Raw genomic sequence first — 25,252 nt, forward strand, 5'->3', positions numbered from 1 at the left:
GAAAATAAAGTTTCTTAAACGGTATAATGAATATGCACAAAGTCAATAACAAAAAAAAAAAAAAAAAATACTCAAGTACAGAATTTGGGTGGATTCACACAGATTTTTTTTTAAATTAAATTGTATACCTAATTCACAGTATATGTAAACAAAAACTTTAACCATCAGCAATTATGTATGCTTCACAATAACAAATGAGCTTAAACACTTTTTTTTGTGCAATGCGACACTGAAAAGATGCGCGTAAAACGAAAATGTTTATAAACAATTATAAGCATGCAATAGCGTATCTACATATATATTTGTACATACAAGTACTTTAGAGAGGAGGGCACATATCAAAAATGTAAATTTTTTTTTTTAAATTTCTGCAAATTCAATGGGTGCGTCTTCATATCTGTAAAAGCTCGGCTCACATACATACCACGAAAATTTGTTGTAGATACCTTTGTGACTAATTACTTTGGCTTATTTGATAGAACATTTTTTTATTTTTATTTTCTTGAGTTCTTTTCTTAAACTGAATCATTTTTATACTAGGCGTGTTTTGCACACAGAGTATATTAACTTTGGTAACATAACGGTTGAACGTAACGGCATAAACGAATCGAGATAAATATAAAAATAATAAATGTAAGGCGCCTCCGAAGAGATCTAAGGCCGAGCTTCTCTTGCAATTTGCGTCGTGCTCCTCTTGCTTTTCCCTACAAATTGCCAGGACGGGACCTACATGTTTTATGCCGACTCCGAACGGCATCTGCAAGGCAGATGAGTTTTCACTGAGAGCTTTTCATGGCAGAAATACACCCGGAGCGCTTGCCATACACTGCCGAGGGGCGACCCCGCTTAGAAAAATTTTCTTCTAATTGAAAACCCCTATTTCTAAAATTTTGATGTTGCTTTGCCCGGGGTGTGAACCCAGGGCATACGGTGTGGTAGGCGGAGCACGCTACCATTACACCACGGTGGCCACCGTATAAAAGCCATCATCAAGGTACAAATAAGTGAAAGATTTCACAATAAGAGATAAATATAGACTTTTATATATCAAAATGCTCAGGATGAAAATAGGAATTTATTTAAATGCCAATTATACTTGCATAACATAGCAGGGCACAGCAGCATTACTCTCACAAACAATATCTGCTCAATAGGACTACGCAGTGCATTACATTGCATTGCATGGAGGTTTGTTGAATTTTGATTTCCATATATGCGCTATACGCGCGACTCTCTCTCTTCGTTATGTTAACATTGTTATTACAAAGAGTAGAAAAATGGGCATCACTCTCAGAGTAGCACATATTGCTTGTTTGTGTTTGCCCTTGTTAGCGAATGATGAATCCAGGATGAGGCGCAAAGAGTATACGACTATAACCAGTTCTGATCTCTTTATATGGGTTGGAGTGGTACCTTTTTTTTGAGCATGTCCTATGAAAATACCAATTGTACCTGTTTATGCCTGAACGGTTAGTGTCGGACTGGTCCTCTTTATACCCCTGCGGTTATTGTCGGACAGATCCTTTTTGGAATGTTCGACACTTCCTCTTTGACCCCTTTGGGTACTGTTCGAAATACCCTCTTTGCACCACCACGGCTACTGTCGGACAGATTCTTTCTTTACTGTTCAAGATTCCTCCTTGTACCCCTATGGGAACTGTCCGACAGGCCCTTTTTGTATCCATACGGGTAGTGTCGGACATATTCTCTTCATACTACGGGAATTGTCAGACAAGTCTCTTTTTTTGCCTATGGGTACTGTCGGACAAGTCCTCTATCTGCCCCTACGAAAATTATTATGGATGTTATACTTTTTTTATTCTTTTTTTCGTATTGGTGTTGTAGAATAATAAAAACAAAACAAATATTACGACAATGGAACATATGGTCCTAGTATTTTAGGTTCGGTATAGGTCTCCGCATTTTTCTAACCTTTTATTTTATTCATTTTGTTGCTGTTTGTTTTTTATTGTCTTTTTCATTTGGCTACATAAATTTTAAACTTACTGATGGCAAATATAACCAAAAGAGACTACAGGCGATCAATTATACCATAATGTCGACAAAAGAGATCAACCGCAGACCGCTCTCCTTAGTGATTAATCGCACGATTTTTTGCAGGACTATGTACGCCACGTAAAGTATAATCAGGTTTATGTTTCACATGCTTTGTACCGCTTTGTCATGCAATGCAGTGTAAGTAGAATTAGACCTCTAGGCATACCCATCTGTCAGTGACACGAGAACTTGAGTAAATTTTTGAGATATCTCATTGAAATTTGGTATATGGGTTCCTTGACACTCATCTCCCATCGATGTTTCAAATTAGCGAAATCGGATGATAACCACGCCCACTTTTTACATATATAACATTTTGGAAAATACAATAAACCTGTTTATTTAGTAAATAATACAGCTAAAATGTTGAAATTTGATATGTGGACTGATATTGAAACTATTGATAAAAATTTGAAAAAATTGTTTAAAATAGGCGTGGCACCGCCCAATTGCGATAAAATCAATTTTACAAATATTACTAATCATACACCAAAAACCGTTAAACCTATCATAACAAAATGCTTCGAAGAAAAATTAACGAAATCGGTTAAGAACCATGCCCGCTTGCATCTAAAAGATTATTAGAAGGGTGGTGGATGAATAATATAAGCTATACCTTTGCGAAAAAAAGAATTTAACGTCAATGGTGTTTTGCTTTCTAAATGGAATTATAACAAAAAGTTAGATATTAATAAAAAATTTGAAAATGAGCGTGGCACTGTCTCTTTTTTGACTAAGAAATTTTCTATGTTTCGGGAGCCATAACTCGAAGAAAAACAAGTAAGGACGGGACTGTCTTCGGCTGTGTCGAAGACTTCATACCATTCATGATATAAGGGGTATATAATATATATACCACCGATCTCTATGATTTTTTCAGACAAGAATATATGCTATATACGTAAGCATTTGGCGAAATTTTAAGCTTCTAGTTCTTAAAATGTGGCAGTAATTATGAAAAGTTTCTTATCTGAACAATCGGTTGTGGGGGATATATGCTATATATACGACAGATCTCATCCATTTTTTCAGAAAACAATATGGGCAATATACGAAAGCATATGGTGAAGTTTGAAATTTCAATCCGATTAATTGAGGAGGATATGACAAAAATCCTCTTTTCCTGAAAAATCGGTTGTTTGGAGGATATATGCTATAGTGGTCCGATCCAGCCGGTTACGACAAATGTCTAATCGGACACCTAAATACCCTCGCTAAATACACTAAATAGACCAAATTTTATCAAGATATCTCAAAAATTGAGGAACTAGTTTGCATACAAACAGACAGACGGGCATGGCTAAATCAACTCAGCTCTTCGTCCTGATTATTTCGGTATACTTAATGGTGGGTCTATCTAATTTCTTCTAAGGACTTACAATTTTGGGATTCGTGACGAAATTGATATACCGTTTAATTTTCATGAAAGGTATAATTAACGGATGATACTGTAATTGGGAGTACAGACATTTCCTAAAGCAGGAGATATTTCTAGTAGAAGTGGTCGGAATGGTTAAAGACCACGCTCACTTTAATATAAAAGATGTTTAAAAGGATCGTAAACTAGAATAATAAGTGATGTATATTGGAACGATTTTCCGTCATCCTTTGTAAAATTTATAATAAGCTATATCTTAGCAAAAATAGTTTTGTATTAATGATATTTCACTTACGAAGCTTTATTGTAAGAGGAAATTGGGAGACATTTTTTTTTTAATGAGTGTTGCCGCCCCTATTCCGATCATGAATTGTACAACATTTCTAGAGCTTCCAAAAATAAAAAATAAATCCCTCGTAACAAAATTCGAAAAATTTATTTATCTTAAATGAGCTATACAATTAAAACTCACGCTGAGTATATAACGTTCAGTTACACTCGAACCTAGACACCCTTTCTTGTTATTATTAAATTTGTGAGGGATTTTAATCATATAGGCGACATACATAAAACTATAATATTAATAACTGAATCATTTCATATTATTGGATTGTTGGATATTCAATAAATTTCAAGTTAAAATTTTCTGATAAACTCAACACGAGGCAGCTTTTTATTATACATTTTTGGATTTTCATTCAAAGCACCTTTTATAGACTCATGAGTTCTTTTAGCTTGCCATCTGTCTTTTCGTTGCAACTAACAAACTTTTACAAAAAAAAATGTTTATTTATTAATTTTTAAACTTTTAAAAGCGAGATAACTTCAAAGTCATGTCAGATTGTCATGTTTACCATTAGCGAGATATCCTCTAAATTAGTATTTTCAATTACAAACATAATCAAAAACTATCTTACAAAAACAAGAAATGTATGCCAGCTTAAATGCATTTTTTGATATTTACCCAAATGATAGGGTCCGTGTGGTTGTTGTTGTTGTAGAAGTGTGGTCCATAACCCGTGTTTGTTCATTTGCTCGTTTAACTTCGTGTATTTGTTTATCTTTAAGTTTTCTCTTAATTGCTTTTTTTGGTGTTTTTACTTAAATTATGTCACGTTTTGCTGGTCTATAGTAATTTTAATCGATTTTAATGGATGCATACTTTTTTGTGCTCGATTATTACAGTTTGGTTTACGTAAAATAGAATAAGACAAAATTTACATTAAAAACACATATAAAGCTGTGCATTTAATATTTTAGCTCGTGAAAAAGTTCCTTAATTATATGCAGGAGCTTAAATTTAAGCAGAGGAAGTTCTTCTATAAAAATAAATAAATGCAAGGCGCCATAACCACCGAAGAGATTTTAGGCCGAGATTCTCTTACAATTTGCGTCGTCCTCGTCTAAATTTTTCTACAAATTGACGTGATGGGACCTGCATGTTTAACGCCGATTCCGAACGGCATCTGCAAAGCAGATGAATTTTCATTGAGAAGCTTTTCAATACAGAAATTCACTCGGACTGCTTGCCAAATCACGGCCGAGGGGCAAACCCGCTTAGAAAATCTTTTTTGTAAATGAAAAAACTTGTTTCTAAATTTTTGATGTAGCTTTGCACTGGGTATGAACCCAGGATCTGCTAAGAATTTCAGTTATGAATAATATTCTACTTTCGATGCAGGGTATGGTTGGGGATTCGGTTACAGTGTCAGTTTGTTCGGTCTTATTTAGGTTTTGATTTAATTCCGGCTTCGTTTTGATATCGGTTTTCTTCTGGGTTTGGGTTCCAGATTTGTTGGTGAATAAATGGTGTATATTGGAACGATTTTTCGTCATCCCTTGCCAAATTTGGTTTCGAGACATCAAATTTGACAAGGGATGACGGAAAGTAGTTCCAATATAGATTATTCTCTTTTGCTTTCGGCCCAGGGATCAATTGCGGAATCGTTTTCGGTTTCAGCCTTTGTTCGGTAATGTTTCGGTTTCGGTTTTAGCTACGGTTTCAATCTGATTTCGTGCTTTTTCATAGTTTTAGTTCCAAATTTTGAATTATGATTCGATTCCAGTTTAAGTCTGGTTTTGTTTGCGGTTTCTTTGTGTTTTTCGTTTTCAGTTTAAGGTCTGGTTCCGGTTTCAGTTTGATCGCCGGTTGTATTTCAGGTTTCGGTTCCAGTTTCTGATCCGAATTTGGTTCCGGTCTTGCTTAAGTTTAATTTTTTTCCTGCTGCGGTCCGGTTTCGATTCTGGCTTCCATCTGGTTTCGGTTTGAATAACGGTTATTTATTCAAGTCCGATTTCGTTTACGGCTGCGTTACCGGCTTCTTTTATGAGGTTCGGGTTTGTTTCTGATATCGTTATTGTATTTGGACCCAGAGTGGGTTCCGTATTCGGTCTGGTTTTGGTTTCGGTTCCGGTTTCGGTTTCTGTTTTGGGCTCGGTTTCGGTCCGGTTCCGTTTTGGTATGGGTATCTGTTCAAGTTTCGATTCAGGGGGATTTTGATTCAGATTTTGGGCTAGAGGTTGTGGTTCCGTCTGCGGTTCCAGTTTAGACCCCTGTTTTTGTGCGAATTCGGATTTGGTTCCGGTCTCAGTTTCAGTTTTACTTCCAGTTTTTATCTTTGTAATTTGTTCCGGTTTAAAGTCCTTGGTTTCAGTGTAATTTTTTGGGTTTAGTATTTTTTTAATTCTTGTATCCAAAAAAATTTTCCCAATGGATCCTTCCAGTTGATTGGTTATCTATGTGCTGAGTGATTGTGTGAAAACAGCTAATGTTAGGGCATTCAAACAGTTTATCATCCAAACTTCAATATTCATAAAGTTATACGGTACATGACGCAATAAAACCAGACAGGAGAAGTCATTAATACATCAAAAAAGATTTTACGGCCCTCGTAGCTAAGGAGTGAAAATGTTTGGTACTACTTTGCTTCTTTTTAACTACCTTAGTGCCGAAAGCCAAACTCGATATATCTCCACATTGTAAACAAGGACATGAAAGAAAAGGAAAGATAATGTAGAGGAAGCAGGAGGGAAGTCGGAAAGGTAAAGATAACAAGAGAAAGAAGGAGAGTGAAAGTAAAAGTAAGAATAAGGATGGTGGTTTGAGACAAAGTAGTAAAAAGAGGTTAACATAAGGATTAAGAATAAGGATAAGATAAGGAGAGATAGACTTGGATAGGAGCAAGAGGAAAACCGGGAAGATTTACGGAAGAATAAAAGAGACAGGGAAATTTAATGAGCCGGAAAAGGTAAAGTAGAAAATGCAGAGAGAAGAAGGAATAAAATAGGGTTAGAGAGAGGAAAGGCAGGTGGATTTATGGAGAAAGTTAAAACAATGTCTTTCGGGTTTGATCATACGGTTGAGAGTATTTCATGCTGGTCTTAACGTTTCCAGGGATAGTCAGAGCTGTTTAAAATAAAATTCTGATAAGCGAAATTTTTTGTTTCGCCATCAGTTAAACTTTTCCATTTCCTCTCAGGAAAGAAAAATGATCCCTCACAACGAAGGAAATACATTCATATTTCAGAACACCATTAATGTAGTATTTTTATACTCAGCTGAGCAGAGCTCACAGAGTATATTAATTTTGTTCGCATAACGGTACCCTGCAACATAAACTAATGGAGATGGATATAGATTTCTATATATCAAAATGAACTGGGCGAAGAAAGAAATTCATTTAGCCATGTTCGTCCGTCCGCCCGTCCGTCTGTCCGCCCGCAAACACGATAACTTGAGTAAATTTTGAGGTATCTTGATGAAATTTGGTATGTAAGTTCCTTGGCACTCATCTCAGACCGCTATTTAAAATGAAGGAAATCGGACTATAACAACGCCCACTTTTTCGATATCGAAATTTTCGAAAAACCGAAAAAGTGCGATAATTCATTACCAAAGACGGATAAAGCGTTGAAGCTTGGTAGGTGGGTTGACCTTATGACGCAGAATAGAAAATTAGCAAAATTTTGGAAAATGGGCGTGGCAACGCCGACTTTTAAAAGAAGGTAATTTAAAAGTTTTGTAAGCTGTAATTTGGCAGTCGTTGAAGATATCATGATGAAATTTGGCAGGAACGTTACTCTAAATAAGAATTAGCAAATTGAATATCCTTAGAATGTATAAGTTAATTATGTAAACATTCAACGCCAGTAATGATATGGTGCAAGAAAATACAAAAATAAAAGAAAATTTCAATTAATTTGTCTAGAATGCTTTTAATGCCGTAAGCCGAACAAAAATTTACCAATCCTTGTGAAATTTGGTAAGGGCACAGTTTTCTGACGATAACTGTTTTCTGTGAAAATGGGCGCAATCGGTTGAAGCCACGCCCAGTTTTTATACAGAGTCGACCGTCTGTCCTTCCGCTCAGCCGTTAACACGATAACTTGAGCAAAAATCTATGTATCTTTACTAAACATAGTTCACGTACTTATCTCAACTCAGCTTATCTTGGTATTAAAATTGGGCAGAATCCGGCTATGACCACCCCACTTTTTCGATATCGAAAATTTCGATATCGAAATGGTCCATCGCAATATGCCAGTAAATGTTTCTTTCTTTTCAGTTTCTCTTAGAAAAACATAATAATTGAAATTCAATTATTATAAGCCGGTGTTAAGCTCATGAATTCTTAAATATAAGAAAATTTAATAATTCTATACCCAATACGAAAAAAGGGATGAAACATGGTGATTGGATTGGTTTTTGACGCAAAATATAACTTTAGAAAAAACTTTGTAAAATGGGTGTGACACCTTTGTGCAGGGCGAAATCAAAAGCCCTTGGAATCATGGCAGGAATACTGTTCGTGGTAATACATATATAAATAAATTAACGGCACCCGGTAGATGATGTTCTGGGTCACCCTGGTCCACATTTTGGTCGATATCTCGAAAACGCCTTCACATATACAACCGAGGGCCACTCCCTTTTAAAACCCTCATTAATACTTTTAATTTGATACCCATATCGTACAAACACATTCTAGAGTCACCCCTGGTCCACCTTAATGGCGATATCTCAAAAAAGCGTTCACCTACAGAGCTAAGGCCAACTCCCTTTTAAAATACTCATTACCACCTTTCATTTGGTACCAATGTCATACAAAAAACTTTCCAGGGTTATCCTAGGTTCATTTTCCTAAATGGTGATTTTCCCTTATTTTGTCTCCAAAGCTCTCAGCTGAGTATGTTATATTCGGTTACACCCGAACTTAGCTTTCCTTATTTGTTTTTGTGATACTGAAAAAACCAATGTTGCAGATAAGTCAAGAATCAACGCTTAAATTTATTAGGACGAGTTTTGTCAAATGCGACTCCAGTTTGTAATATTGACTTCAGCTGTCTGGTTTTATTGCGTCATGATACGGCAGTATTAATTTTGTTGAGCCAAACCAACTTTTAGAAGTGACAGAGCCCTAAGAACAAAATAAATGTTTCCCTTTTTAAAGATAGTCTCCAATAGATAGCTGTGGGCTTTTCAAGTTCGAAATTGAATCTGTGGCCAAAGAAACTCTCTGGGACCGCCCTTGCTTTCGGCTTAACGATATCACAATGATAGGACTGCCTGTCAGAAACTTATCTTTTATGTTGTTTAAATAAATGTATAAAGATCCTTAAACGAAAAGCACAATAACAACTCGCAGACAGAAAAGTAAAACTTATGATGCTGCTGACGGCCGCCGTGGTGTGATTGTAGCGTGCTCCGCCATCCACACCAAAAGGCGGGTTCACACCCCGCGCAAAGCAACATCAAAATTTTAGAAACAAGTTTTTTCAATTAGAAGAAAATTTGTCTAAGCGGGGCCACGCCTCGGCAGTGTTTGGCAAGCACTCCAAGTGTATCTCTGCCATGAAAAGCTCTCAGTGAAAACTCATATGCCTTGCAGATGCCGTTTGTAGTCGGCATAAAACAGGTAGGTCCCGTCCCGCCAATTTGTAGGAAAAATCAAGAGGAGCATGACTGAAATTGGAAGAGAACCTCGGTCCAAAATCTCGTCAGAGGTTATCGCGCCTTACATTTATATTCTTTATGTTGCTGCTTTTAATTGAACGGCAAATAATTTTTTTAACAAAAACCAGTGCAGCATTTTTCATATCATTTCAGTCGCACATTGTCACACAAACAATGACGTATTCATGTTGAACTGCTTTTTTCTTATTTATTTGTGAAAAATAGTTGCGCTTTTACTTAATTAACATTTTCATAGGGCTGTTGAATTTTTCTCAAGTTAAATGGCTCACCACAGCGCCCCTGAACGTTTGAAAAAGTAGCTGTGCTTTTAATGATAATTGTGGGAATGACTATTAGAATGCCACCATCATTTTAATTTGAGTTACAGTTTAAGGTGTTGACAAATGGCGTTCATAAAATAAGTTCGTTTTTTTTTACACTTTTTATTTGAGCATATTTATGATTTGTGGGGAAAGTAATATTACCAGTTGTCAAGGTATTTATTTACATAAGGGAAAAAGAAGCAAAAGTATTAGATTATAAGCCAAAAGGAAGCTTTCCATTGATGTGATTCCAATAATCTTAGCAATTATTAATAAACGAAAAAGCTCGATTTTTTAAGTTTCTGCCTTAGGCTCAAAAATATAGAAAATATCTCAGCAAAGATTTTAAGTCAAAGGGAAGTCATTATTGGGAGCTTTGACGATTAATATAAGCTCAGCTGGGAGACCAAAATTAATGTATTTTCCTTCTCAGAATCTTTTTCGATGATCCTAATTTCTTTATCTGTTTAAACGGTTATCTCCGTCTACCCAGGCGCGCCAGTCGCTTCTACTGAGGATTAACTGGCACCAATTGGTTACGCCAAGAGAATTTAAGTCGTTTTCCACCTGGTCCTTCCAGCGGAGAGGCGGCCACTCTCTTCCACTGCTGCCATAGGCGGGCTCTGATAAAAAATATTTTCTTAGCCGGAGCGTCATTATTCATTCACATAACACGACCTAGTCAGCGTAGCCACTGCATTTTAATTCGCTGGACAATGTTAATGTGTGCATAAAGCTCGGACAGCTCATCTTTAATGCTCGGTTTTTCAGAGCAAGTTTAAACTACAGACAAGGTTTAGCCCTATTCAACTTTAACTGCAGTTTAAATTGGGACTGAAAAACTGGGCATAAACCTTCTACGGTACTCGCCGTTGCCAACGCGTAGAGGTTCGTAAATCTTCAAGTATACACTTTTGGAATACTTAAAGTTCATAACTCTTATCACAAATATTTTGTACCAATATGAGTATTTTATAACTCTCCTCTTCTATACTAAGCCTTATATTTTTCACGTATATCGAACTTTTCTCAGAATCATAATAATGAGCGATCAAAAAATATTTGAGAGGATTTCAATCTTAAGCTTTAAGTGCCAAAATTTTAAACACTTGTCATTTTTTACTTCTTAGTGTTCGTGTAAAAATTTTGCTACAGCGTCCTAAGCCCAGGGGAACAGTTACTTTTTATTTTTTTGTATTGCAATAACTTTATGGCACACATAAATGAAGCTCTAAGCAATTTTTGAAAAGCGGACAGTGCCACACCTGGACTTATTTCGATATAACTTTGGAACCGCTTCTGGACTCTTTTCAGATCATTTCGGGTATGATTTACGGATCATTTTGCCACTGTTTTCAGAACTACTTCGGCGCCGCTTCTGGATTATGTTGGCGCTCATTTCGTGGCTACTTCCGGACAATTTGTTGATTTATTGTTTTTAGAGATCATTTTTTCTAATATTTTCGGAACTAACTCAGGATTGTTCTGTGACCTTTTGTGATTTTTAAGGATTGTGATCGGGATAGTTTTGGGACTACGTTTTCAATATTTTGGGCCCATTTCAGGATTGTTTGAAAATGATTTTAAAACTACTTCGAAACAATTTTGAAATAATTTGCGATAGATGGTTTCGGAACTACTGATGCATTATTCCGGATTATTTCTGTATCACTTCGAACCCGATTGGGATCATTTCAAGACTTTCTCAAGTTTTTTAAGGCACGATTTTCAAGATATTTTCGGAAATATTTCGAGATTATTTTGAAAATTAGTGTTAGATTGTTTGAGGAATATTTTGGCATATTTACGGAATCGCTTCAGATCAATTTCGGCAGGCATTGCTTTCGGGATCGTTTGGGGATTGTATGTGTTATATTTCAGTATTATTTTCAGGTTGATTTCTGTATTATTTCCGATAGTGCCGCGAATATTTTCAAGATCATCTCCGGACAATCTACGGATTATGCTAACTTCATTTTCTCTTGGAAACTTTAAAAACTTTTGCAAATGTAAGTCTATTTGAGCAAGACTAAAAATATTTTGTTAACGCATCGAATTGGGACCTAAACAATGTTGGGGGAGTGGCGGAGTTTGGGAAAGCACAGCCTATAAATAAAGTTTTAAGTTTCTATTTAGCGAACGAATCCCACCGTAAAGGCCAGTATATTGTAGAAAGTTGAACACTACAAAAAGTACTTGCTTTCGGCAGAGATGTTGGCCGATATAAATTTGAGACTATGAAGAACTTCGTGTATCTGGAAATCAGCGTTTAATAGCAAATAAATCAATCGGGGAATATCTCTTGCCAGAAAGTCCTACTTAGGACTGGCAAGTCAAGGCCTGTTTAGATCAACAAAAATGACGTCCTATAAAAGTCCCTCAACATACCTGTGCTGATGAATGACTCTGAAGCATGGACGGTATCGAAAGAAGATGAAAGGCTCTTAGAGTGTTCGAGGGAAAAGTTGTCCAGAAGATGGAGAAAGATTTCATCTTCTTTGGTGCTCTCAATTAGCGTCAGTTAAAGCGAAATATTTATAGCTGACGTCACTTTCAGCAATTAGTGATGAATGATGGCCACTTATAATTATATGAAGATCCAATTTGGCCAACGAGACTTGAGGTTATTGTCGCTGGCCCGTGATTCTGAAGAAGACAGCTACCCTGTTACAAGTACATATTGTATCCGATAAGGCCTCACACGCATTCCGGGCAGCGAAAATATTATATTGAAACACAACGCCTCAGTTCAGACGACCCATGTATATTAACGTGGCAGATAGTGTTGCAGAGACCTGTGCTAAAAGCTAAGACGTGTTTGGAGTACTTTTAAATATGCGAACTGATATGTTTGCTTGTTTTTGTGTTAGTCCATCAAATTTGTAGGAGTTCGGTTGCAAGACTAAATGTTTTTCCTACCCACATTCTTCAGTAAAATTAGCGCTGGCAAACATTCGATCAGTCGGTTGGATTGCTTTGTTGTGTCTATTTATTATCGCGGCAAAGATCTTTTTCTTTAGTATTTAAGAAAATAATCTCCTTTAATCAACCTTTTACCAATAGATCGCTATGGTATAAAGTTTTCATATAAATACTTACGTATGTAAATCTTTTTGTTATCTATTTCAATTTTACATTCAAAACATTGCAAGTAAATTTCGGATTTAATATGCGATTGTTTTATAAAGTGTACACATTTATAACGTTCGCCATTCTTTGCACTTGTTGTTTTTATTTCTTTTTTTTTCTATTATTGCATACAAGTTTGTAAAATGTATATGGGTGCTTGTATTCACTTACCGCCTAACATTCATTCATAAAATTTTTCTTAGCAAACAACAGCAACAATTCGCAGTGAATGGTGCTGAGGTGAGCGTCAAACTTGGGCTTCCATTTCGGTATCTGCAAACCTCTGTACGTACTGCTTGCAATTGTTGCATTCAGAGCTACAACAACACCTGTAGTTATTGTGATGATTAAAAAGTGTTGACACTTCAGACATCAGTTGCTTGATGTGATGTGATGATGAAAATGTTAAACGAATAAGTGATATGTATGTATATATGATTTGAGTGTAATTAAAAACCGTTAAACTGTGCAAAATGTATATCAAACAACTTTGCTGTAATTTATGGCTATGGTGAATGGCATTTTAAAGTTTGCAGCTAGCAAAAACTGGACTAAAATTTGAAAGCTTTTACGGCGGGCGCTTTATTGCAGTAAACATATTATTGAAGTTAGATTTGACTGCCTTTTTTGTTTTAAAGAGAAGGATATCACTTCAGCTTATGATAGCGGTGTAATTGAAGCTTACGGTTTAATAAAGTTAATGGTGAATGGCTTTAATGATTTTAAAATGTTTCGGTACCGTAATTTGGAATGAAATGGAAAGTATATGGAAGGAAAAAATGAGAAATTAGGTTAAAATTAAACTTAAACCACAACTTGTATAGTTTTTCTCAAAGTAAGATTTTTTTGGGAATATTTCATTAAAGAATTCGGAGAATATAAACAATTTTAAAATCAATTGGGAAAATGCACAAGAGTCTCGTTAATAAACAAATATTAAAATGTTTCGCGAATGTATTATAGGTAGCCTTTAAATGACCTACACGTTCAAATTGTATCTCCACTCCTTCAAGCTACGTCTCTGTCTTCATCCAATTATTCGTGATTTTATGCAGAATGAATGTAAATACTTCAATGTTCTACTGCAAAGAATAAATATCGAAATCGATCCATCCGTTTTAAATTTATAACTATGTAAACAAAAATTTTATGAATTTTTACTACATTTTCGCAATATGCCATACCTTCATATTATATACAAAAAATCCATCTCACGAATCTTTCTGGGTTTTTTAGGAACCATTTCGGGATCACTTTGTGACTATTTCGGAATTGGTTTTATATGATTTGGGGTCTGTTCTAGAAGAATATCTGTATAGTTCTAGAATTGTTTTCGGGATCGCTTCAGGACTATTTCTTGGAGACAGTGAATAGTTTTCGGGATGAATTAGAATAACTTTGAGATAATTTCAGGCTACTTCAAATCGTTTTGGGACTGGTTCGGGATAATGCTCGGAACCCTTTCGAGGTCTATTCGTGGCTATTTTGGGATTGCTTAAATACGACTTCGGTTCTGTTTCGGAACAATTTTGGAATGATTTTCGGGATGATTTTGGAATTGTTTTCGAAGTAGTTTCGCGTTATTTCAGGCTCATTTGAAGACTAGTTAACTACCGTTTTTGGAAACTTGTCTAGATCACTTTGCTACTATTTCGGCACTTCCTATATATGATTTCCGAACTGTTACGGAATTATTTCGGGATTATTTTGTAACTGTTATTGGAATCGTTTCAGTACTATTCTGAACTTCGGATAGTTTTTCGGGTTATTCCAAGGTCATTTCAGGACTACTTCGGGACTGGTCTTGGAAGAATTTTGCGATCACTTTATGATTATTTCGGGACTGCCTAAATATGATTAGGAGACTGTTGCGTAACTATATCGGAATTTTCCGGAATTGTTCACCGGACTGTTTCAGGATAATTCCTTGTTGATTTCGAATAGTTTTCAGGATGATTAGAGTTAGCCCCAGATCATTTTTGAATCAATTGAGGATATTTCGAGATAATTTTATGGATTGTTTGAATAACTTCCAGTCCATTTAAAATTAATCTGGAATGGGCTTTGGGTTCAATTCATGATTATTTAAGTATCGTTTCGGGACTTCTGCTGGATACTTCTAACGCTATTTTAAAGATAATTTCAAGATTTTTTCGAGATAATTTTCAGCAATATTGAACCATTGAGCAAAATCGGTACCGTTCGTTTTTTATGGGTCAGATTTAACTCCGGAGCAAAAAAAATTTAACTCAGGATTTAACTTTAATTTTCGGTTGAAAAAAATAAGAATCCGGATCGAATTATTAGTAATGAAATAGTTTGCAAAAAATTCCAAAAAAGGACGAGTTGGACATCGCAGAATAACAATTTATTTTTACTTAGTTAAATTTTTTGACCACAACTTTTTCGAGTTAAATAAAAAAATTACTGTTAAAACGTGTTTCTGATATACAAAACGTTAATAATTACGTTTTAAGACAAGTTAATGTTCATCGAGGCTAATGCTGCACCTGCCCACGTCCCGTTAAAACCGTGGCGGGCCTCAAGGTACGTTCCGGCTCCGTCGCCGTTAAGTTGGTGGTGTAGGTGCGGTTGAAGATTTTCCCGCTTCGCGTCCGGTCTGGCTCTGAACGCATTACTCATAAGGTAATGCGTCAACCCTCGCGTGGCCTCCCTGCGTAGCATAGATAACCACGAGATCGTTAAAGGGCGACTACACAATCGGCTCCGGATAGCGGCCTTGAGGGGGGACTTTTTTAGAATGGACAATACTAATACGAATCCGCCAAGGATGGGGTGCGGAAGAAGAGCGCTTTTGATGGAAATCCGTCAAATCAATCTTCAGCACTCTAAGGCGGCTTCCGCAAATTTGTTGCTCTGCCTTGAAAAAGGCGGAGTGGATATAGTCCTTGTCCAGGAGCCGTGGCTGAGTAGTAACGGCAGTAAGATTTCTGGATTAAGGACTGGAAAATTCAACACCTTGGTGCATGCGGAGGCAAGTAGGCCTAGATCCTGTGTGCTTGTTAAAAAAGAGATTAAAGCTTTTATTCTCTCTAATTTCAGCAATGCTGACGTAACCACGGTCTGCCTCGAGCGAGGAAGTAATGAAATGTGGGTGGTCTCAGCGTACATGCCCCACGGGGACGTAGTGGGACCACCACCTGCGATACTGGGTGAAATCACCGCTGAAGCAAGGCGGAGAGGTGTTGGCGTGATCATCGGTGCTGATGCAAATGCCCATCATAGCATTTGGGGAAGCTCGGATACCAACACTAGAGGTGAGTCTTTATTTACTTTTATTGTAGATGAGGGACTTTGTATATGTAATAGGGGGAATGACCCGACTTTTATTACTGCGTTAAGGGAGGAGGTCCTGGACCTCACCCTGGTTAGTAGAGAACTGGAAGGTCGGATATCTGGATGGAGGGTTCTCAACGAGCACTCCTTCTCTGATCACCGATATATTCAGTTCTCAGTGAACGAAGGACGTCCCGGTAAAATATCTTTTAGGAACCCTAAAAGTACTAACTGGGACTTGTATTGTAGGAAGCTGGGAGAGCTACTGCCTGCGGTGCCTATCATTAGTTCGGGCCTGTCCGAATCTGAGATAGACGTTCTGGTGGAAAACTTCACCTCGGCAAGCAATAGCGCCTTTCAGCTGTCCTGCCCATTGAAAACTTACAGGGGGAAGGGCAAGCCGCCCTGGTGGTCGGATTCTTTTGACGACCTAAGAGCGTCCAGTCGGCGGCTCTTCAACAGAGCCAGGAGGAGTAAATTACCCTCGGACTGGGAGCTCTATAAGGTGAGTCTGGGGATTTATAAATATGAAATAAGGATAGCCAAGCGAGATGCATGGCAAAGCTTCTGCGAAAACGTAGAAGGCTGCAATGAATCCGCGAGATTTAGAAAAATACTCTCTAGGAACCCCGCTCCTCTGGGGTATCTGAGAGATGATGGTGGGGACTGGTCGATGAGTAGCGAGGAGTCCCTAAGGCTTTTACTGGACAATCATTTTCCCGATGTCCCAGTTGCGCAGGGATCTTCGCCTGCATGGTCGGCGGTCGTTGGCCATGCAGAAGTGCCTGCCATTCCAATACGGGAAAGTCAGATAACCTGGGCTATAGGGTCGTTCAAGCCCTATAAGTCTCCGGGCCCGGATGGAATCATTCCTGCGCAGCTTCAAAGGTCTTTGGGGATTTCCTGCCGCTGGTTGGCCATCATATATACTAACTGCCTCAGGCTTAACTATATCCCGAAGTCTTGGCACACGGTTAGGGTTATTTTCATTCCGAAGGCCGGCAGAAGCTCTCATGTATCACCTAAGGATTTCAGGCCAATCAGTCTCTCGTCGTTTCTTCTTAAGACGTTTGAGCGGTTGATTGACCTGTACCTACGGGAAAGGATACCTCGGGGGTTACTGTCGGCTTCACAACATGCGTACTGCAAGGGCAGATCGACGGAAACGGCTCTCCATTCGATTGTAAAGCAAATAGAGGGGTCCCTAGAACACAAAGAGTATGCTCTGGGTGCCTTTCTAGACATCGAGGGAGCTTTTAACAATGTCTTACCGGGGTCAATCGAAAGAGCTCTGGTGGCTTTAGGAGTCGAGGCGGCTCTGGTTGAATTTATTAGCAAACTTCTATGCGGCAGAATTGTCGCAGCGGAGTGGGGAGGGGCCATAATTAAGAGGAAGGTGTGCAGGGGCACGCCACAGGGGGGTGTCCTATCTCCTCTCCTCTGGGTTGTGGTAGTCAACGAGCTTCTTGTGGAGCTGGAAGCCAATGGTTGTCGGGTGGTTGCCTATGCAGATGACCTCGCTATCCTAGTCAGAGGCAAATTTCTGGGCGCCCTGCGCGATGTTCTTCAGGGCTACCTGGATACTGTGGCTAGGTGGGCTGAATCATGTGGATTGGCGGTCAACCCGGGAAAAACGGAATTGGTCCTTTTCACAAGAAGATATAAGGTGCCCGATTTCAGAACTCCCTCGATTGCAGGGGTACCGTTGGTACTTTCTGATAGGGTTAAATATTTGGGGATTGTTTTGGACAAGAAACTGTCCTGGAGACCCAATGCGGAAGATCGGGCCAGGAAGGCCGCCATTGCCTTGTACTGCTGCAGAGGAGCTATCGGAAAGAGATGGGGACTCTCGCCAAGAATAGTACACTGGCTTTATGAGATGGTGGTCAAACCGATTCTGCTATATGGGGTGCTGGTCTGGTGGAAAGCACTGGACACGGCGAGCACCTCCAAAATGTTAGTGTCAGTGCAACGGACGGCGCTGATCGGTATCAGTGGCGCTCTCAGAACAACGCCTACCTTGGCACTGAACGTCATGCTGAACATATACCCAGTAGATATTGCGGGAAAGGCGGCCGCGGCAAGGTCGTTGGTCAGGCTTCGTGATATGGGATATAGACTTTCTGACCGCGGACACTCTAGCCTTCTTACCAGTTTCGACTTCATCCCGGACAGAACGGACTACTGTATGCCGATAACAGCTCCCTATACAACCTTCACCCCAGTTATTCCAGAGAGAGAGGATTGGGGAAGAGGAATTATCTGGGGCATGGGACCGGTTAACTTGTTCACGGATGGGTCAAAGCTGGATGGAAAGGTTGGTGGGGGGGTCTTTTGTCAAGAGCTAAATTTAAGCCGCAAGTTTAAGTTGGCTGATCACTGCAGTGTATTCCAAGCGGAAATTGCTGCGATTAAGGATGCGGTGGATGGAATGCTATCCAGTGCTACCACGGTTAGGGAATTTAACATCTACTCTGATAGCCAATCGGCTATCAAGGCCTTGAGCTCAACTACAGTGCGATCGAGGGTGGTCTGGGAGTGCCTGACCTCGCTTGCGATTGCATCAAATTATTTTACAATTAAGATTATCTGGGTCCCGGGCCATAGTGATATCCCGGGTAACTGTCAAGCGGATCTCTTAGCCCGCATCGGTACAACTGAACCGGATGAAGATGGCTGTAGGGACTTCGGGATCCCGCTGGCCACCTGTGGATTGCTCCTCCATAGCTGGGCCTCGAATCAGCTCAGCAAACGTTGGGCGGATACCACGTCTTGCAGGGTAGCAAGATCTTTCTGGCCGAAAGTGGATGGCAGGAGGTCTGCTGAAATAATTGGGTTCACTAAGGCTCACCTATCAATGGTCATTGGGGTTTTGACAGGGCACTGTCCCATGGGTATCCATGCGGTACGTCTCAATATACTGGAAACTCCATCCTGCTGCAGCTGTATGGAGGATGATGAGGTGGAATCACCAAATCACTTTATGCTTGATTGTCCAGCTTTTGCCAGAATTAGGCGAAAGTACTTCGGTCGCGACTCACTTGGATCTCCCGAGGATATATCCAAAGTTGAGATCGGTATCATTCGGAGCTTTATCGTTGCTACCCAACGATTCTCTAAGTAGCTGGATCTAGGTCACCGTTATTTTTGGTGTATGTGGTATCACAACGGACCTTCGTGTTGTCCAAGTGAGCTATCCTTATCAGGGCAGCTACCACCTAACCTATCCTATCCTAATGTTCATCGAAATTAATGTTTGATTATTTCTAATTTCAGAACATGACACGAGTAATTTCGACAACTATTTATAAAAATTAACAAGAAAAACTTAACTTTTACAATGGCCTCACCAATGACTTCTACGCTGTATCGTCAAAGCAACGGCTTATATGCAACAACACCACCAAAACACTTTACAATCGGTAGTGTTCAAAATGCTAAAGAACACAATCGTCTTATGGAATTTTTACGTGCTCCGAATTTACTCACATCGCCAACTTTAGAACCCTCGTCGAAGGGACTATTAAATGGACCGGGGCAAAATAATTGTTTTCTGAATTGTGCTGTACAGGTGAGTGAATTTAAATATGTTTATCAATTTATCTAAAATAGTGCAACGAATTTTATGAATTCTTGTACTTTCTGTTATTGTTCGAATCGCTGAACTGGCGAATGAATAACTAAAATATCCAGTATATCAAAATGTTCTTTACTGACAATACTACTTTGGTAGTAGTACTTCACGATCTTTTAGAAAAATTATCGATTCGATCGTAATCAAAAATTAGCGAATCTTTGGGGTTCGCTATCAAAAAATTATAAATTTGCTATCAAGTAATATCGATAAGTTATCGAAAATATATCGATGTATTTTCGAAAATTTGTCGATTAGTTTTCAAAAAATTTTCGTTTTGCTATGAAAACTATATCGATTTTTCAACCAAAAGCTATCGATTTTTTAGCGGTAAGCTGTCGATTTGTTATAAAATTATCGGTCCTTTATCGGAACGCTACCAATTTGTTATATTTTGTGTTAGGTTATCGATTTGGTATCATTCGTTGGTTCGTTTCTGAAACAGATACCGTTCAAAGTGTAATACAAATCGATAGCATATCTGTAACCCGTCGGTAACACGCTGATAAGAAAACGATAAGAAATCGATGGCACAGTGATAACAATAGCTCGATGACAATAGTTGCCTTTATATAATATTTCGATAGTAAAACAATAGCTTGTTTGTATCGGTTTTTACCGATAAAAAGCCAACGAAGCTCTTCTTAAAATGTCCGAAATTATTTCCTTCTGCTGCAGTTACCTCTGTTGACGTTTGATTTCAATACCTAGGGGAACTCTAGTTAATTAAAACATCAAACTTTAGAAGTACTTAGTACACACGCCTTGTTCTCTATGAAAAGAACCTCATCGCTATGACATATAATGACTCATCACGCACATTGAAATCATAAACTGAAATTGTTGCAGTCAATACAGATATTTTTATTTAAATTTTTGTGCAAAGAAAACAATAACCAAGGCAAGCTAACCATATTTAGCTCAATTTCAACGTTAACCAGCAACAGCAATAAAAATGTTGGCAACCTTTCAAACAATAGCAGCAAATTTAAAAGAAAATTCACATGCACTGAAAAAAAAAAATGCTGCCACTTAGCAACCAACTGAAATAAGTTGCAATGCTTTCATTTAGAAAACTTAAAATTAAAGCAAAAAAAAAAAAACGAGGCTAGCCTACTCTTGGGCGCCTATTACAAAGAGCTTGGGAAAACGTAGGCAATCGCATGCGCCATGTCACTATTAATAGCCATGGAAAAAAGTGAGAAAATGTATACAATAAAATGAAGTGCATAGTCTTCCTTATATTCAGGAAATAAAAGGCACACATATACGCACACTCAAACACTATTTTATCCATATATGCACACGCGCACCACTTACAGCTGCAGAAAAAGGTCTTAAGTAGCAAAATTTATGAAATTGACTACGAACACATATACACACAGACTTAAGTAAACATATAAAAAAATCAAGTTGAATCAAAACATATGATTGCGCGTATAGTTAGTTGTTGTTGCATGAGAGTTGATTTTTTTATTTTTTTTTTTTTACTGAAAATTTCTCATGAATGCTTTCCTTATTTTTTTTAAATTTCTAACTTCCCATCACGGCTTTATACTACAAATTAAATTTGCAAATTAATTTATCATTTAGTTGTACGAATAATTTTCATTTTAAATTACACGAAAAGCAAAATATAAATTAAAATAATAAATAATAAAAAAAGGCATCACAGCGACAAATAACAATAAAAAGTGTAACATATCTACTACTTAAGTAGTTTTATTGGAAGTGGGTGAGTAAATTCATCCAAAGTTCTAATTTTCTTACTTCGTCTGCAATTTGGTGCATCTTTTATGTTAATCAAAACACGACTCAGACGAATATTATCAACGAATTGAAAGCGTTAACTTTTTTTATTACACTCGAATGCGAATAATTAATTGGTATGAATATAGCGCAGAACACCCAAGAGCGTGTGAATTAGGCGTTTTTATTATATTTGCTTAAAGGTATAATATTTAATTATAGGTGTGATTGCAAAAATATGTGCAAAGTATAATATAATTCTATACTTTAATGTTGTAAGAATATATGTATGCATGTGAAAATGTTGCAATCATTAAATAAAGTTGAAATATGGAACTCGAATATATTTTGTTTATTGAACTTTCCCATACTTGATAAAATGAAAGACTTAAGCAACGAACCTGCTTACATATTAAGCGCTTTATGCTTATGAATTTTCAACACATACATATGTATATTACACCTACTTTGCGTGAACATATTTCCAATATGTTTATAACCTATTTCAATTTCAATATTTTTGAAGGAATCATCCATTTTCTTCCTACATACATAAGTAGCTTAGATTACGAAAAGGTGGAATTGCCATTTAGTTTAGCAAAAACAGGACAAACACCATTTTCAAAAGGGCATGAAACCACTTTTTTGTAATTTTTATCTAGTGGTAATTTTAGTATATACAGCTGTAAGAACAACTTGAAGCACCATACAAAAAAAAAAAAACTCAAAAGTGGACTAATGTCACTTTTCAGAAAGGCGGTCGCGCACTGTGTACGTTTTTATTTAAATTAAAGGTGATCTATGCAGGGTATTTTGTTTGCTCTAAAAAAAAAACGACATCATTTAAACTCTAAAGAGCTAAGCAAGAGATAAATTTTCTTACTCACTGCATGACACACGATCGACAGATTTAATACTATAAAATAATATATGTGAAAAGGAAGCTTATGACTCAAAAAAGAAATTGCGAGAAACAGCTGTTAAAGATAAACAATGCATTTCTTCAGTTTCTTAGTAGTTTTCTTTTTTTTTTGAGTTATATGTGACCTTTTCATAGGCCGGGTAAGATATATAATTTACGTATCTAGTAATAGAGATTTGATGCTGGAGAAACCTAAACTAGATACAGAGCTTAACCGCTCTGGAACAATATTCTATAAAGGCCTAGAATGACTGGCGTATGCTTACGACTTTGATATAATCGACCAGAACACCCACGACATAAGTTCTATTTACTACAAACTGGAAAAGAAAGCGTTGAAGCGTTTGCCCTCTCGGCAAATAAAAATCATGCTCTAAAAGTCACTTTTCGTACCCGCCCTGCTTTATGCAATATAATATCAGATGAAGCGGCTCTGGGTGTATTCGAGAAAAAAGTTCTTCAAAATATTTACGGAGGAAGACGGCGGCGGCCCCACTCCCCTGGAAGGATCAGGTGGAAACCGATTTAAATTCCCTTGATGTGACCAATTGGCCTCAGTTAACTCAGCGACTGGCGCGCCTTGTTGAAGGGCCATAATAGTTTAAATGGTTAAGTGCCAATTAAGTTAGTAAGTAAGTAATGGAGTTTGTTGCCGAAGATTCAACAACGAAGGCCAAATGGGAGTACCTCGGCGTCATATTATCTAATGTAGCACACCTCAAGGAAAATTATTATCTCGTTAGCTCCCTTATAGTGTCGATATAGGGTAATATGCCTGATCTCTCGGCGCACTGTATGTGTTCCTATGGGGAAAATGTCAAGTCATATGTCATTTGTAAGCTCCAAGAGCTCGGTTAATTCGCGGACGCAAGGTCTAGCGTGTTTTATTCTCAGTTATCAAAAATACCACTGAACGGTTCAAACCTATGTTTCATCATAACAAATTAGCTTCGAGTGTACAGTAAAAGCACTTGGAAACATTTGAAAGCGATCTGAAACATCGCGTACTCGAAAAAGAAAGCTTTAATCCGACAACATTAAATTTTTGATTTGTGAACATCTTTACTTACTGCATGCGCTTCCAGCGAGGTACTGGCACTCGAGTGACAGTTGCGATGAGAGCTTCGCACACTTGCACAATTAAGATTACGCTTACTGTTACAGTTTATGTTCACGCATGCGCCTACGTTTATGACTGTAGTAAACATTATAATTATAGTTATCATTAATGTAGGTTTACGACTTCGGTTCCAGCCCCTTCTGAGGTCACACTTACGGGAATGTTTATGGTTAGGAGTGCAGCTAATGGACGAAGTTTCGCGAGTATTTGTTTAAATTTTATTCACAGCTGAGCAAAGCCCACATAGTGTATTATTTTTGTTGTTATAAGAGAAGCTACGGAAGCTTGAAAACGGCATAAACTAAACATATATATAGATTTCCACTTATAAGAATGATCAAGGCGTAGAAAGGAGCTCAGTTCGCCATTTCCGTTCGTCCGTCTGTCTGTGAACGCGATAACTTGAGTAAATTATTTGACACCATTCTGAAATTTAGTATGTGGATTCCTTGAGTGGATGAGCTAAATAAACGATAACCACGCCCACTTTATATAAATAAAAATTTCTGGAAAACGTCGCAAACGCGCTTATTTAGTAAATAATGCAGCTACAATGGCACCGCAAACTTCTAAAAGAATCAATTTGTCAAATACTTATTGACCTTCAATAAAAAACAGTTAAGGACATTGAAATTTTTGGCGGCTACCGTGGTGCGATGGTAGCGTGCTTTGCCTACCACACCGTATGCCCTGGGTTCGCACTCCGGGCAAAGCAACATCAAAATTTTAGAAATACGGTTTTTCAATTAGAAGATAATTTTTCTAAGCGGGGTCGCCCCTCGGCAGTGTTTGGCAAGCGCTCCGGGTGTATTTATGCCATGGGAAGCTCACAGTGAAAACTCATCTGCCTTGCAGATGCCGTTCGGAGTCGGCATAAAACATGTAGGTCCCGTCCGGCCAATTTGGAGGGAAAATCAGGAGGAGCACGACGCAAATTGGAAGAAAAGCTCGGCCTTAGATTTCTTCGGGGGTTATCGCGCCTTACATTTATTTTTATTTTAATTACATTGAAAAAACTAGGTAAAGTTGTTACCCTTATCTGAAGGAAGGTTAGGTTAGGTTAGTTTGAACTGGCGGATCCATGAGGACCTGACATACACTGAAAGAGTCCGTAATGTTACCAGAAGTTTGTTTTAACGATCAAACTGAAAAACCCTATCAAAAACCAGTACCTATGCTATAAAATAACTCCGTCCTCTTGGCAAATTCTAGAAGCTTCCTAGGAATTAAGCCACTTGCTGCTTCTAGATCTGACAGCTGTATCATTCGTAATAGCTGGAGTCTTAGCCTGGCAAGCGCAGGGCACGAGCACAGAACGTGGTCGATCGTTTCCTCCTCCAACCCGCACTTCCTACATCTGATATCATTGACCAAGCCTAATTTAAAGGCACGTGACGCCAGAAGAGAGTGTCCAGTCAGAATACCCATCAATCCTCTCTCTTTAATGACTATGTTGGTCTAAGGTTGTAGGACCTATACATAATATTCGACAACTAACAGCCCCGCGCTTGAATCCACGCCTTTCCCGCTTGGTCCATCAAATCGGCAAAATATCACACCCACTTTTATATAAAAAAAAATTTAAAAGCACTGTAGATTAATATAATAGTCAATATATTCAATGAAACCCGATAAAGCTCTATGTACATATATATATTCAAGATGGGTCAATCATTTTTTTAAATGCCA

General features: G+C 37.9%; 1 protein-coding gene across 3 annotated transcripts in view; it reads left to right on the plus strand.

The window, feature by feature from the left end:
- Positions 1-25,252, plus strand: part of ec (echinus) — a 316,039-nt gene that overhangs the window by 93,307 nt on the left and 197,480 nt on the right. For all 3 annotated transcript variants that reach the window (XM_067785610.1, XM_067785609.1, XM_067785611.1), the window contains one exon: positions 19,415-19,709. In XM_067785610.1, the coding sequence (XP_067641711.1) occupies positions 19,479-19,709 (231 nt within the window). In that variant the 5' untranslated portion in view covers positions 19,415-19,478. The remainder of the gene's footprint in view (positions 1-19,414; positions 19,710-25,252) is intronic.

Source organism: Eurosta solidaginis, chromosome 4, assembly GCF_040869045.1.
Source record: "Eurosta solidaginis isolate ZX-2024a chromosome 4, ASM4086904v1, whole genome shotgun sequence".
Classification (NCBI taxonomy): Eukaryota; Metazoa; Arthropoda; class Insecta; order Diptera; family Tephritidae; genus Eurosta; species Eurosta solidaginis.